At 35.0% G+C, this 15,845-nt stretch overlaps 1 protein-coding gene across 5 annotated transcripts in view; it reads right to left on the bottom strand.

Annotated features, from left to right (window-relative positions):
- LOC110031041 (eIF-2-alpha kinase GCN2) overlaps positions 1–15,845 on the bottom strand; it is a 183,714-nt gene that overhangs the window by 19,304 nt on the left and 148,565 nt on the right. For 3 of the 5 annotated variants that reach the window (XM_020734069.1, XM_020734070.1, XM_020734071.1), the window contains exons 17-24: positions 12,529–12,792; positions 12,309–12,433; positions 7,283–7,363; positions 7,151–7,207; positions 6,088–6,219; positions 5,916–5,999; positions 3,888–3,996; positions 3,639–3,775 (exon numbers count right to left, since the gene is read on the bottom strand). In XM_020734069.1, the coding sequence (XP_020589728.1) occupies positions 3,639–3,775; positions 3,888–3,996; positions 5,916–5,999; positions 6,088–6,219; positions 7,151–7,207; positions 7,283–7,363; positions 12,309–12,433; positions 12,529–12,792 (989 nt within the window). Of the gene's footprint in view, positions 1–3,638; positions 3,776–3,887; positions 3,997–5,915; positions 6,000–6,087; positions 6,220–7,150; positions 7,208–7,282; positions 7,364–12,308; positions 12,434–12,509; positions 12,793–15,845 lie in introns of all 5 variants that reach the window. The other 2 variants (XM_020734072.1, XM_020734073.1) reach the window with 2 other exon arrangements.

Below are 15,845 nucleotides of genomic sequence, written 5' to 3'. Positions count from 1 at the left end.
ATTTAAACCAATTTTTATAACATAACTTCTTATATTTTATTTTTTCTTGCATATTATTATTCCACCACCAACTATTTTAATTTAAAGAACCATTTTCTTTTGATTCTCCAAGTACATCTTTTGCTACTTGTTTAATAGTGTTTGTTACTTTATATCACATAACATTTGCACCAACATTTTACATTCCCGCATGTCACCCTGCAAATTTTAAAATGAATACACATTGCACGGCTATCTTCCCAATCATATTAAAAGGGCCTCCATGCTTATAGAGTTAGATAATTTCATCATATGTATGTTTAGAGAAGTATTCTTGATTCTTCAACCTGACTCGCCTGACATAAGTTCTTCGCTTAGGTGGCTATCTAATATGCCTAGAGAGTTAGATGCTTTCCAAAACATAACATATCTTAAGTCCTTTGTGATGTGATTTGGTTATATAGTCACTTATTGATTTTCCACTCTTTAGGCTTCCTAGTCATACCCTTGGTAGATATAATTGTCACTCTTGACTTCTCTGTACGGGTAGAGTTATAGACTTTTATACATTTCTTTCCCGTGAATTTAAGTTTATTGAGCTTCTTTGGACAACACAAAACATGCTGACATGTAGTTCATAGTCGTGTTGGGTCGGCTATCTTCATGACTTAATAGACTTGGGGTTTTAGTATCCAGCGATGAAAAATCCATAGTGCAAGCTATGCAATCTCTACCAATTTTGGAAATGCTTACCTACTTGCTCATGTCCCTTTTGGGCCTTTCTTACTCTTTATTGAGTCTTTCATAGTTTTTCTAGGCCCTCTTTTATTAAAAGGTAGCTACATGTTGGGTTTTAATGATTTTTCCTCTGCTCAATGACCTTATTTAGCCTTGAAAGAAAGAGATTTCCCCTACCATGAAACTCTCCTTGCTAACCTGTTATACGTCTTTTCCCAAAAAAAAAAAGGAAAAGAAAAAACAAGCACAATTTTATCAAGAGTCCTTCTGGATATCCCTCAGAATGTAATTGACCACGAGAGTACATCGTCATGAGATGTCTCACTGAATCCAAAATAAAAGGAAAAATTCAATTTTACTCTCATTTTGGATACACGGGCAATTGTAAAACCTTTCACATATTTTATCTCAAATTGAGCATGGTCCAAATTATTTTAAACTGCTCTTATCAGGTCTATGTTACGAAGATCGCCTTATGAGACATATTCATAACCACCTTTTGTATTTATTATTAGTTGCCCGATTTAGCTATTTTCTTCTCATGTTGCTCCATTTGGAGTAGACGCTATTTGGGAAGGGGGACCTAGAGAAAGCTCAACAATGAAGCGCAAAAGTGCACATGATTGAAATTCATTTCAACATTCCGTACATTACAGGGCCTATGGACTATACGCCCATCTATACAGGTTGAGCATTTTAAAAAAAAATGTGTATCATCCTTTCTCACGTATTCTTATCTCACATGCATCTTGAATCAAGTGAGGTTGCTTAACACATGCAAATTTGATGTGTTGCCTTCATGGATTAGATAGGGTAATATGGATATTTTTTACCAATGTTTTAAAAGGCAGAGACGTTGAGTGGGGCATTTTGGCTATTATAGGGTGAGGCGTAAACCTCAAAGAGTCGAGCACAGGCCCCACAACAACAATAACAAAGCCTTAATCCCACTACGCGGGGTCGGCTACATGAATCCTTTTTCTCCATTGCGTCCTATTTAATGTCATATTTTTATTTAATTCTAATAAATTAAGATCATTTTTTATAAGATAAGTCCAAGTCTTCCTAGTCCTACCTCTGCCTTTTTTAATATAAATCGAATCTAAAACATATAGTCTCTTAATCGGATCATCAAATGGTCGATGTTTAATATGACCAAACCATCTAAGACAAATTTCTCTAACTTTGTCCGTCACAGGAGCTACACAAACCCTATCACAGATATATTCATTTCGCATTTTGTCTCTAAGTGCAAAGTCACTCATCCACCTAATCATTATCATATCGACAACACTTAACTTAGAATTATGCTTCTCTTGTAAAGGTCAACATTCAGCGCCATAGAACAATACAGGTCTTACCACCATCTTATAAAAATTTCTTTTCAGTCTAAGCGATACTTTTCTATCACACAAAATACCCGAAGCATTCCTCCACTTCAACCAGCCAACTTGAATTCTACTATTAAAATCCCCATCTATATCACCATCGCTATGAACAACGGACCCGAGATATCTAAATTGTACATACCTTTTAATAATTTGATCACCCAAAGTTACAATAATATTATAATATCAAAAAAAACTACATAAAAAATTAAAAAATTAAAATATATAATTATTAAATAACAAAAGTAAACTAGTTGCACTTAATAAAAAAAATTATTAAGAGATTTTAAAAGAATTTATACTCATTCAATTTCAAAACAAGACTTCTAGGATTAAAATCACCAAAATATTGGCATAAATCCATCCCATGTGGATTTCACGGATTTTAATATAGTTACAATGAAATCACTGCAACTATAATAAAATCACAGTATATACAGTGAAATCTGCACATTTAGATTGTGCTTACATTTATTTCTGTGAAAGTGCAACAGATAAAGAGACAAGAAATTGCGAGAGATCATGAGAAGATGGTAAGGAACTCCCGATCGACTGTGGGAGAAATGTCAAGGAGTGGACTGCACAATAAAAGGCCTCGCGGGAGATAGGGTTAGAGCACGATGCTAAAACTACTTTATACACTTTCTAAGTGCGCAGAAGAGTGTAGGAGAGATGCCTGCCACAAAGGGTTGTGGGAGAAACAATTACAACAAAGAGTAGGAGAGATGACTGCGTCGGAATCGGATACGCCCAATGAGGATCATGCCCCGCTCATTTGGTAGGGGTGTCCCATCAACATTTTTGAAAATAGAGTTTTTGACATTCCACACACATATCCTTATCTATTTTACAAATAGGAGATATTGCAGTGATTTTAATTGCGATTGAGGGATTTCACACCTAATGTATATGATATTGTGTTTGTAATCTGATGTTTTTTATTGTAATTGATTGAATCGATCGTGGAGGTCCTCTTTGGAGGTCCTCTTTTGATACTTTTGACACCTCAAGCATTGAATCGATCGTGGAGGTCCTCTTTTGATACTTTTGACACCTCAAGCACTTCAGTGTAATCCATTTTACAAATGGAAAATATATGTATACTTGTTGAATAAATTTTTGAGTTTTACTCTAAAAAATATCAGACGATATGGAAATACTTGGTAGCTGATTTCAATATTCTCGATGCATCAATGAAGTTGATTTTGCGAAACTGGTAATCTCTATTGATTTAAAATTATACCATACGTCTTGATCCTGCTTCATGCAATTCAATGGTCATTGTTAGTCATTCTCCATCATTATTGCAACATTCAACCACGCTTAAATGCAGAGAAACCATACAGGTCAACTTATAGACAACTAAAATAATTCATAAAACTTATGCAATATAGAATTATTTGAATAAAAAAAGATAAATAAATAGAGTAGAAATCTCAAATGAATCTTTTCCAATACTTTTGGTTAACATAGAACATTGTTAAAGTAAACTACAACAGCAATTCAAAAAGTAAGAAAATTTAATACTGTTACCTGGAAATAAAGTTCTCTGTAGTACTCTTCTGTAGGAGGGATAAGAACATCTAAAGAGATATTTTTCTCAATGTTCCATATCCGTAAGTAACTAACAAGGGTTGAAATCTCCTCAAGAGCCTTACGAGTGATTTTATCTACAAACAAGTTCTCATATTATCACGAAATCAATTAAGAAAGTTAGCCAATATGATAACTACAGCTGCTCATATTCTCAAGTAGACATATATATCTATAATAAATAACTACCAGGAGAAAGGGCTCCCCTCAATCTTGCTAAAGCTTTATCAGCAGATCCACAAAACCTCAGGTCTGCTGTTTGCAATCTATTGACAATAACTTCTGAAAGATGCAGATCCTGAAGTACAAGAACAAATCACAGATCTTTATTATAATTGACACTTCTTGCAACACACAATTGTCCAAGGGTATATGAGTTTTAACCAAAAAAATAAATACTTTGGTATTGATAGTTAAATAACCACAAGTTAAAAATCAGTATTTTGTTTTTGTTTCATTGAATTGCATAAAATGGAGATAAGACATTTAATTTGATTTAAGATGAGATGAGGAAGTTTAAAACTCCTACTCGTCATAAAAATATTAAGCCAACAAAACTGTTTTATAGTTTATTTCCCTGGTGCTCCTAAGCTAGGCTTAGTTTTTCACAACTTAAAACGAAATGATTCTGGGCTATTTAGACAAAATTCTTTGCTAGGTAAGTTTTTCTCTGCATACTTCCCTTGTTTCCTTTCTCACCGCAATCACATGCTCTCCTCACACTCAATTATCACTTTTCCAAAATTTTTCATTCCCTTCTTTCTTTCCGTCTACTGCTTCTCCACTTTAATTGCTCTTTCTTTTAAAACTCTTTATTTTAGAGAGAAAAATTGAAAGGGAGAGAGAGAGAGAGAGATATCAATTATTAAGAGGAAGAGGGATAGAGAGAAAGAGAAAGAGTGAGTCAGGACGGAATAGGATTCGAGCCGGATACACTAAAATGACAACTTCAAAATCCTTAATCTTGATCATGTTTTTTACTCTATTTACCTTAACTTCAAAATCCTTCGTAATTTGATCATGTTTCATTAAGTGATCCATTCCTTCAGAACCACAGGCTTAGTCGATGCCTCTCTAACAAACTCTCAGTGCAACCTTTGGCTCCATGAACTGCTAGGCCTGTCAATACCTTCACTCACGAGCACTTGACATAAGCTACTCGTCATGTCCCAGGTCACCTTTTCCCACAAGCGTCCACGCGACTTTTTCCTCATGTGCAACCAACTCGTTGATGCATTACCAACAACTTTCTCACCTACTCACTATCGACTATTTCGCAATTAAGTATGAATAGAATGGGGAGAAGAAAGTGCAAGGGCGAAAAAGAGCAAGAGATGGAGGCCAAATGGGGAGCCTACAGTCAGTGGGAAGAGGGGATAATTTTAGTTTTTATTATTTTATTTTATTTTTTTATTAATCTTTTTTGGACCAAATCGCTCTCAGGCCTCTTATGTGAGGCACAGATACAAGCTGGCAGAAAAGTAAAGAGGGAGATATGTGATTTTATTTTTTTTTTAAAGCAATAAGTCAAAAGACTGACTATTCAATTTTTAACTAATCACTTTCCACCAATGGTAAAACTTACAACCTATTTCTTTCTACAAGACGATAATCAAAGGTGCCATGATGTTCCTAAAATACAGTACCTGGAATGCATTCACTAGATTGAAAGGCCATACAGAAGGAATGATAATGTTTAATAAAAAATAAACCTTTATTTCCGACTTGAATAGCATTTTCATTTGCCATCTATAATAAAGATAGTTTTTTTTCAATCAAACTGCATTTCATATAGCCTGCATGAAGAAAATGAATAAAAAATGCACGTTATTCAAAAGCAAACTTCATTCACTGGTTTAGTAGCTATGAGTATCATGCAACGGAAATGAAAATATCTAAGCATATGAAATTGACGAGGCTTAGATACAAGCTTAGTTTTCGATAAATGGGGAGTAGAAATGAACTTTAGCTGTAAGAAACATTGAGGATTGGTGTTCGATAAATGGAGACAGATCTGATTTTTATTATATGCTCCCTATCAAGTACTAAAATACCACAAACATACAATATCTTATATCATCTAAGAAAGGCCCTATAAAAAAAAAAACCCTCTTAAAAATGCCTAATATTATATGATAATTAAATGATAAAAAAGCTAATTCATTGATAGTTGATATAAGAAATAGCATCAATTCAACATATTCAATATCCTTTAACCTGCATGAGCTGCCGGCGTATAAATCCCCAATTTGATTTCCGCTTAGTTGAGTGTGGAGGAGAAGATCCAATCAATGAAAGAAGCTTCATCCCAAAGAATAGCAGAGATAGAGATGTTAGGCCAAACAAATATGAAATCATGCGGAAAAAAAAAAGCAATACAGGCATATACCTCGGCAACATTTTGTCGGAGTTCCTTTGAGACTCCAGCCCAAGACCAAACTGCTTCTAAAACTTGCATATGATTTAAACGGATATCAATCATGCTTGGATGACAGAACCTGGATACAATATCCACTACCACCTGATAGATTGCGTAGACACGAACACTGTTTTACTTTTCCAAAAACATAGAGATTTCAACTATTTTTTAAGTTTAACCCAAGGCAATAACCATTCATTGCCAAAAATTACACATGTAAATCAATGCTTTATCATTATACGGATTTCGAAACTCTCAACATTTCAGCCCTCAAGTATCAGAATAACTTTAATGAATTCAACAAAACACGACATACTTTCAATGCAAGCACCAACAGTTAATTTTTGTCGATTGTTGTCATACCAAATGCTTTTTCTTTTTAGATCCCGTCTAATGTTTGGGTTTCAAATGAAGCATGAAAGTGTATTGGACCAGCCATGTTCACATTATCATAATTTCAAATTTACCACGCAACGCTAAACGGGCATGAATTACACAAATATTGGGAATATGTAACATACGTAATCAGGAAAAGAGTTTTTGACCCACACCTGGCCTAGTAGAAAGAACCTATTTAACTTATTGCTTTGCTCAAAGCCCATGAGACAGCCAAAAAAAAAAAAAGGATTAAGCAAATATGCAATAGACAACTTTAAAATGTTACACTGTCCTCAAAAAACATTTCTCAAAAGACAATCTAACCAATGAGTTTAAAATTATTATAACTACCAACACATTTCGAGGGTCACTAGGCAGCTAATGGTTAAACTACATCATTTACTCAACTTTGATGCAGATAATGTTTTGCTCCGCACAACTTGATACAATGGAAGGATGGTACCGTGCTTTCACCAATAGGTTGAATTTACTTTATCTTGATTCAAATTTTCTCCAACATGAAAAGGGTTTTTTTTTTTTTTTTTTTAATTCAAAGTAATAAGAACAAGTATCACTTCAATAACTGGGTATAGTAATTGACTTATTTGATACAGTTCTGAAATACATTACAGATGAAAATACTAAGAGACCATACCTTTACCGCCTCTGCCTCCAGTAATGGTGGAGAACCTCCAATTATATCAAAATCTCCCTAGCAAATGGCATTATTTGGTTAAATGATACAAAGCCTACTGAGAGATTAATTTATTGTAGATGCAAAGCCTACCTGATAGAAACGGTTTGGAGTTGAATGGCCAACAGCTCTCCTATATACCCTGTTGACCTCATAACGTTTGAAAGAAAATACCTAAAAATAATTTGGTTGAACAGTGATTATCACGAAACATCACGCATAAACATATGCATAAAACTGAACAAGCCAAAATAGATTGGAAAACATGCTGATTATCAAATAAAAACAACATATGATCTGACAAGTTGAGCTTTGACAAAGTCAATAGATAGAATCCCACAATTCAATCGTTAAATAGAATTTTGAATCCTCACTAGCAAGGTTCCACTGCTTAAAGCACAAAATGTCAGCGGGCCTAATTCAAGTTAAGGTTATAAACAGATTGAAAAATTGTGTTCACATCTAAGCCTAGCATTTAAAGATTCTCTGAGCTCAATTAATGTCACATTTTCAAGCCTTATGTTTGTCATTGCCTCAAATCGGAGTGCTGTTCACTACTTCCGATTCTAGTGCTCCACACCACAGAATGTGGCATTTGTTGCCTATCTACAAACCAGTGTTTGCTGTGGTCTCTACACTCAAATGCTCCATCACACCACGGAATGTGGCATTTGTTGCCTACCTACAAACCAGTGTTTGCTGTGGTCTCTACACTCAAAATCCGTTGTATTGTTTAGGTTTGGTAATCATCATTATTTCTAAGAATGATGACCTTTGCCACTATACAGTCCAATATCTGCAAATCTACATGACGCGCCAAAAATGCATGTTTTCATGTCGCTGTACAACACAAATGCATGTTTTAAATAGTATGCAGTCTAAGGGTCCACATCGATTCTACAAGGAAAGTGTAAGCAATTTGTTTCCATAGAAAACTCTTTAGCTTACTAATTTAGTCAACCTAGCTCGAAGTGTTCACAAAAGAAGATTTAAATCTTAAGATTCTAGCAAGCAGAGAAATTAGCAGACAACATAAAGCAAAAACAGTGGAAAGATTTTTGTGAGTTACTTCAAGATTTATGAAGCTCGCGCCTCTGTGATTCGAGAATCGTGGTGATCGTGATTTTCTTAAATGTTTTCCTACGTGATTGTTGTAAATCAGGAATATAGTATTCCTTATACTTATGTTTAGGTCAAAAGAAGCCTAGAATACATGGAGTTGAGGCTTCCTCAATTCCCGTGGTATTTTGCATAACTGTTCTGATCCCCTGAGATGATTGCAGAATTCCACTGCAATATGTCAATCCTCACATAATTCTGTGGTTAACCCTTCATTTTCACTATGCAAGGATTAGAGGTCGTAGCTTCACGAATCATTTTAACATCCTAGTTGAGTAGACTAGGAATAAAATTAAGTTTATAAGTTAACCAATAATATAAGCCATGAAAGTAAAAGAAAATGCTAGGGGAAAAACATTACGGAAAAATAACGATTGAATTCACTACTACTACATCATAGAGACAAAGAACTATTTTAGTCATACATTGTCGAGAAAATTATAGCATGGAAAATGATGCAAGAATTCATTGCAAGAAACAAAAACATGTAAAACTTGTGAAAACTTGTTTCCTCCCCAATTGCAGACTCCTTCCCTCTTATACATGTCTCTCAAAACTCATAAACTACAAGAAACTCTCACCCTACAAGGTTTCTACCAAAGGAGGAGGACCTTGAGAAAAACTCTCAAACTCTCTACAAACCTTGCCCCTAGCCGCCTCCAACGACTCTTGGATACCAAACTCCTCCCATGGAGCCCTAAAAATTTTTCTTATATCAAGAATCACGACTTGGGCCATCAAATTTATTTCCTAAAGTGTTTTCCTACTCGTCGGTGTGGTCACGCCCAAACCCGACATGGTCACGCCACTAGACTGCAGACAGTGATGTGGTCATGTCGCTATTCTGCACAAGGAAGCATGGTCACGTCAGATGCAACATGGTCGTGCCACACTGCTTCAATACTTAGCATGGTCACACCACTTCCAGGCGTGGTCACGCCGCTTCAAGTCACTTTTTTGCTTAATTTTCTCATTTCAAATTATTCGTATTCAACTCTATAACCTGCACAACATTAACAAAAAAAAGTTCTCAAGCGTAAATTTGTGATAATTAAGTAAGAATAACATCTAATATGCAGGAAAGATATATGTAAAATCAAGTAAATTTAATACATGTTAGTACATAAGCCCAACTATCTCATAGAAATGAGACCATTTTCCGCAGAAATTTGAGCAGAAATAATGAATCTTATGTTGCTGATACACAGTCAAATCAATACAATCCAAAATAAATAAAAGATAGAACTAAAATATAATAGCCAGTTTTGTTCTCATGGTTCAGACTTCGAGGGTGAAATCAATGAGCGTGAAACCTTCTTTCACATTATTTAAGACATTCACTTCCTTTCTCACATTTCATTTTGAGATTTTCCACCAATCATACATCTTTTAATTTCTGCTCGCCATAGCAGAGATGAGGTTGTGTCGATAGCAACGAAATTGGTTTGCGAGCTTTCATATGGGTCTTAAGCAAGAAATCAATGAAGATAGGAAAAGACTGAGTAGATAAGAAGAAAGGGGCAGAAGGTTTGGTTGTTTTAGAGAACGACAGGTTGCCGTGAAAGCCGTTTAAGGTACGCTTAGACTAATCAATTATGTTTTGAGTTAAATCACTTTATGAGCCAAGATATCCTAAAATCCAAAGATATTTAAAAATTCTAGACTGTTTACTTGAGGCTGCGAGTTTGAGACGAGCATGTAGAAATTCACCATAGGATTGCCCTCTAACAATTTAGCCAAATTAATCATATGCTAAGAAGAATAATTTGATTAATAAAAATTGCTTGAATCTTAAACAATGATATTAAATTTTATAGTTTATTAATATCAAGATAAAGGTTATCGCAAAGCCCAACTAGTTACCAAAAATCAAGAATCTAGCGTGACAACCAATGTGAGTATTTTTATTTCTAAATTTTTGTAATCTTCTTTATTTAAGATGTATATTTGACTTCATGTATGCTCTAAATTATTTAGGTCTCAAATTACAATATATTCTTTATATTGTTAGACATAAGAATATGCATGATATGCATGATAGAAAAATATATGAAAGATATGCATGATACACATGATAAACATAGTAGGAAAAAATGTGCATGATATGAAAGATATGTAAGATAAAAAAGATATGACTGAGATAAAGATATGCATGATAAAAGAGATATCCATGATGAATAGTTGCACATTAGAGTAAGCATGTATTTTAGTAGATCCATTAAGATGTCTCAAAATAATGTATGTCATAAAAACTGAAATAGTTTATATAATAATGTTTGTATATGCGCATTCAGAGAAGTTCAACCCTTAATGGTACAAACAAGAGACGAATGTTTTAGACCACTATAGACAATTATGATGGTTAGATAACTAGCTGCTCTGCTGATAAGATAATATCGGTCAGGGACAAGTAAACAGAGCTTACTGCCTTAGACAATTATGATGTTTATATCGCTAACCACAATACCGACAGGATAATATCGGTTAGGGGCACGTAAAAACATTTCTACTCCAGACAATTGTGATATTTAGATCACTAATTACTGTGCCAACTGGAAAATATAAGTCAAGATTGTGTTAGGTTATGTTGACGGTGATCCTGAAACAGACAGATGTGTATGTAAAGAGTATAAATTTAAAGTAAATGCATATAGTTTCAATTAAAAAAATATCATTGATACCTGCATTAGTATATTCAAAGATTTCTTGTAGAAATATGAAAAACTAGCATTATATAATTTCTTATAGAGATGAGAAAGACCGACAAACATATCGATTTCTTTTCACGGGTTACTGTAATTTAGAAGTGCGATTACTCAAATGTTATTTTTAGATAAGTCATTATATTGCTTTAATATTTTTATAGGTTTTAAGCTTTTAAACAAGGTGAATAGAAAAGAAGTAAATATGTATAGGAAGCGAGATCAACAATCGAAAAAGTATAAATTTCTACTTGTTGATTAAATTTTCTTTAGTGATTCGTTCATGAATACTTGAATATTAAATTGTTTGTGATTAAAATAGAAAGACATAGATGATTTCCACCAGCCAATTGTTCGTTCCCGACTTAGTTAATTTCATTTCCCGGGCTAGGTAGTAATATAAAATTCAAGGTGTAGACGATCTCTCCCAAACCCTAACCCTAAAATTCAAGACAACAAACACATATAGCCTAACTATAAACATATTAAACCCTATTTATACCTCATAATAATAACTAACAAATGACTAAATTGCCCTTTTATTCTTGTGCTTAACATAAGTCTTCAAATTATTTGTTAAGCTCGATGTTAACTCAGAGGAGCAAGACGTGGACGGCGTCGTAAGCACGGGTTCATGTTCAACCTGTTCAACCATAACATTCAACATGGGTTCCACATTTCCATTTACCTACAAATCGTCATATCTAAGCATGGTTGTTTAATTGGTCTCTCTAATAATTATTTACATTATGCATTTATTATTACTTGAATGGAAATTATAAAGAATTTCAAACTAAATTCCCTCCACCCCAATTATGGTTAGACTACATTGCCCAATTAACCAAAGCATGAATACGTTAACTGGGGAGCAAACGCAAGCCTTTGTAGAGTTGCTTTCATTATTCTCTGGAGCAAACTGCATGCAAAAATGCCCCTAAGCTATAGACTTCCTAGTAATAGCAAGCTTTTCAATGCGAAAAAAAGTTTTATGTATGTAAAACATTGATACAGAAATTTTAATTGAAAAACGAATGGTGAAGTGGACAGAACAAAGGAAGAAACAACCATATACTAAAGCAGCGAAACCATCAAGTAATCATATCTGGAAAATGTAACCAGACTGCATGAAAAGTAGATGATAAAATTACGGTTATACACGATTACTAAAACTACGTGAAAAAAGAAATGCACGCATGATAAAAAATAAATAAATAACTTTATAAGATATCAGATCAGCTTGGTCCTTATTGGGATTATGCAAAATTAGAATTTCAATAATTACATCGAAATTTAGATACCTGGTTAGCCACAACCCAGTTAACAAAAGGTGTACGTAGCTCATGACAAAGCTCAAGCATATCCCCTCCAGAAGTCAGAAGTTTGACAGTATTCCTCCTCAGTGCAAGAAAAAAACTAAGTACTTCTGAAGTGAAAAGTAGCAACAGCTTTAAGAAATAATGACTGAAATAGTTGCACTTCAGAGAATATGAGAAAGAAACCTGTTGAAAGGTTGACAACCATCAATTATACGCATAGGCGATATCTCTAATCTTCTGGCTCCATGCTGTGAAAATACTTCTTTGGTGATTTCAATAGCACTGTCTTGAAGTTCAGTATCCGCCTCTGCGTACTGCAAAAAAGTTGGGGCATCTTTGACCAGCTTTAAACTACCACCATGCAGATGTGGCGCCTTCATTTCTAAACGCTCCAAATCAAATATAGATGATACAACCCGATCATAGATATATGAATCCTCAGAAGACTGTAACGCTCGCAAAATATCTGCAAAAAAATTGAACGAAGAGAAATGATTGGCAGTAGACCAAAAAAATTCCAACTAGTAGATGCTTTGAGAAAATTTAAGCAAACAAATTAACCAAATATTGCAAAAATATATATGCTAGAAATTTCATGACATGGGTGTTTGCCATGGTTGAACCCGCTGCGGTTCCTGGGTTGCATGAACAATGCAAAGCTGAACCAAAAGAATTTCAATCAATTTTTTTAAGTTTTTAGTAGGTTTCCTACTTTCCTTTCATTCCTTTCTAGTCATTTTCAAAATATGCGTTGTATTAGGGTTTGACTGTGAAGCCTTTTACGTGACTTTGTTTAGGATATATAGTCGCCGGCATCCATCTTCTCCCATTGAGCGCTCTATCTAAGGGTATTGGTGATGCTCCGGTTGTATCTCTCCCAAAGTGATAATAATCTTCTCTATCCCCTTCCCCATCATCCCTACGTTGCTCTTAGTCATCGTACCTCGCTGCAACAACCTGCAACAATAGCTTTTGTGAGTGATTCCTGCAGTTCCTCTATTTTCATCCACCTCTCTCGCTTCCCAGCCTTGTTGTCACCCCACACACCAATTGTCACAACCCGGTCTGGGGTTTAGAATTAACCAAGGAGGGTACAGACGGTCAGACGATATTAAGTAAGATATCTACATTCATTTTCTATAACTAGACATTAACAAATAAAAAAGTTGCTAAAGAAATTAAATTAAAGCAGTATGATTAAATTTAACTTATTAGAGGTTGTCCGCGTCTTTTATAAATATTTTCTCCTAAATCGTTCATCTTTTAATCAACTAAACTAACCTTAAAAAATTAATTTAAAATAACAGTAAGCTAAAAAATGTCAAAGATTATAGTACAGTAATATAAGGGAAAAAAACAGTATGTATGTATAAATCAATATTTCATATCTTAAGACTATGATGCTCTTCAATGAATTATACTATACCAATAACATATATATATAATTTTATATATGTACAACAGTCAAAAGTGAGCATCGTCTAATAAAATGTACAAATTAAGGTGATTTTCTATCAATATCTTTATCATTTACATACACGAGTTTCTTAGCGTTCTCCCACTTGTTAATAACTTCATCATAATCAATCACGCATATACAAGCGGTCAACATAGACATCATTTATGTGCTCACTACATTCAATATTATATATATATATATATATTATAAACGCCCAAGGGCTAATTTTATTGAAATTGAAAAGATACATAGAGGTTGTATGAGAGGACCCAAAAAAGGTGTCCTACCCATACGATACATCAGACACTAGCATCCTAAATACATCATACACAAGCATCCTAAAAGGATGAAACATAGACAAAACACAAAAAAAAAACAAAACTTGCATGAAAGAAGCTGCTACGCACGGGCCACTTGGTGTTGCCTCTGCCTCTTGTTCTAGGAGCGGAGACAGCTAACAAATTGCTGAGTATCGTTTCATTACCCAAAGTTACTAGAGTATCATCCATTAAGTTTCCAAGCTGGAGTTAGTCTTCATTCTTCTTTTTCTTTCTAGATGTGTTAACTTGTCATTCCTCATCCGAGGACTGGCTCATCTGATCGATGTGGTCAACAAATTGTTGGGCATGTAGGAGAGAATGAGCCCCCAGCTCTGATTTTGAAAAGATGGTAAACATGTCTCTTCAACACCTGATGCATCTTAGGGATGTGGAGCTTCAATAATATCCTGATTATCGGGCTCAAGGCTTAAGAAAACCATCTGCCAATATATCAGTCGGAAGAACAGAGATAGTATTGTCTCCGGCAGTGGGAGAGGGAGGTGACATCGTGTCAACCGGTGTTTCAATAGTTTGTGGAATGCACTCAGGAGCGGAAGAGAAACATGTATGAGGTGGGGCAGATCCAGAATCGTTTTTACTTCAAGGTTTTAAATTTGAATGCAATTGATAACATTGAGAAGGAGAATGTCCAAACATACGGTAAAGGGTACAATAAAGTGGTATCTGTTCAAGTTCTGCTTGCTGCCAAAATCCTTGATGTTGTGTGTCAATCCATATTTCTCCTGGAAAAGGTAAAGTAATATCCAATTCTATCAAAATTCTGGCTTCTGAAAATCGAGCTAGATTCATTGTAAGCGTGACAGTTTTGAGGGGTTTACAGTACACCATCGCTAAAGCGAAGAGAAGCTCTTGATAAAAAAGGCGGATCTTCAAACCTGGAAAGCGCAGCCAAACAGGAATAGTAGGAGGTTCAGTACGAGGGTCAAAATCCAGCGTTCATTTTAAAACCTTCATCACCTGATTTTCTATTCGAAGAAGTCTTCTCGCAAACAAATGAGCGTAGTCTTCATCATTTGATAATTGAATAAGAATGTGGCGACCATCCAATTTACTGATCTTCTAACCCCCTTTCAGCTTCATTTGTTCAAAATTCTTTCGAGTTAGCTCAAGTTTAGGGTTTCCATAAAGAAATTTACCAACTAAGAACAGTCGGCAGGGCACAGCTAGGGTGGAGATCTCGGTCTCGGTGAGAAAGATTGCAGATTTGTCGTTTTTACGGGAAGCTTTTTTGAGAAATCTGGTTTCAACGCCAAGAGCAAAAGTATCGTGGTAACGTTGCGGAAACATATTTGAAAGGGGCGGGAGCGGGGTTATCACTGGCGAGACCGGCGGTGTATGAAAGAACCCCTGAGGCGATCACCTTGACCAGTGTCAGTCACTCTATGAGGAAATATCTCGAAAGAGGGGCGAGAGCGGCAGGCGAGAATCAATAGGCCACTTCAGAATTTTCATACAACAATTGACGATCTTGATAAATTTCCGAGAAAAGATACGGGTAAAATCAACATCATGAGACAACTGAATCAGTATGTGCCGACCGTCGAGTAAACCAATATTCCAACTACCCAATAGCTTCATAGCCTCAAACACTTTCCAAATGATCTCCAATTTTGGGTTATTATAAAGAAATTTCCCCACTAGAGCAAAACGCCAAGAGGACGCAAGAGTACTGGTTTCAACCTCTGTGAGAATAAGAGGAGACTTCCCATTTTTTTCTCC

The sequence above is a fragment of the Phalaenopsis equestris genome, unplaced genomic scaffold, assembly GCF_001263595.1.
Source record: "Phalaenopsis equestris unplaced genomic scaffold, ASM126359v1 Scaffold000763, whole genome shotgun sequence".
Classification (NCBI taxonomy): domain Eukaryota; kingdom Viridiplantae; phylum Streptophyta; class Magnoliopsida; order Asparagales; family Orchidaceae; genus Phalaenopsis; species Phalaenopsis equestris.
This window is presented reverse-complemented; position numbering and strand designations above follow the sequence as displayed.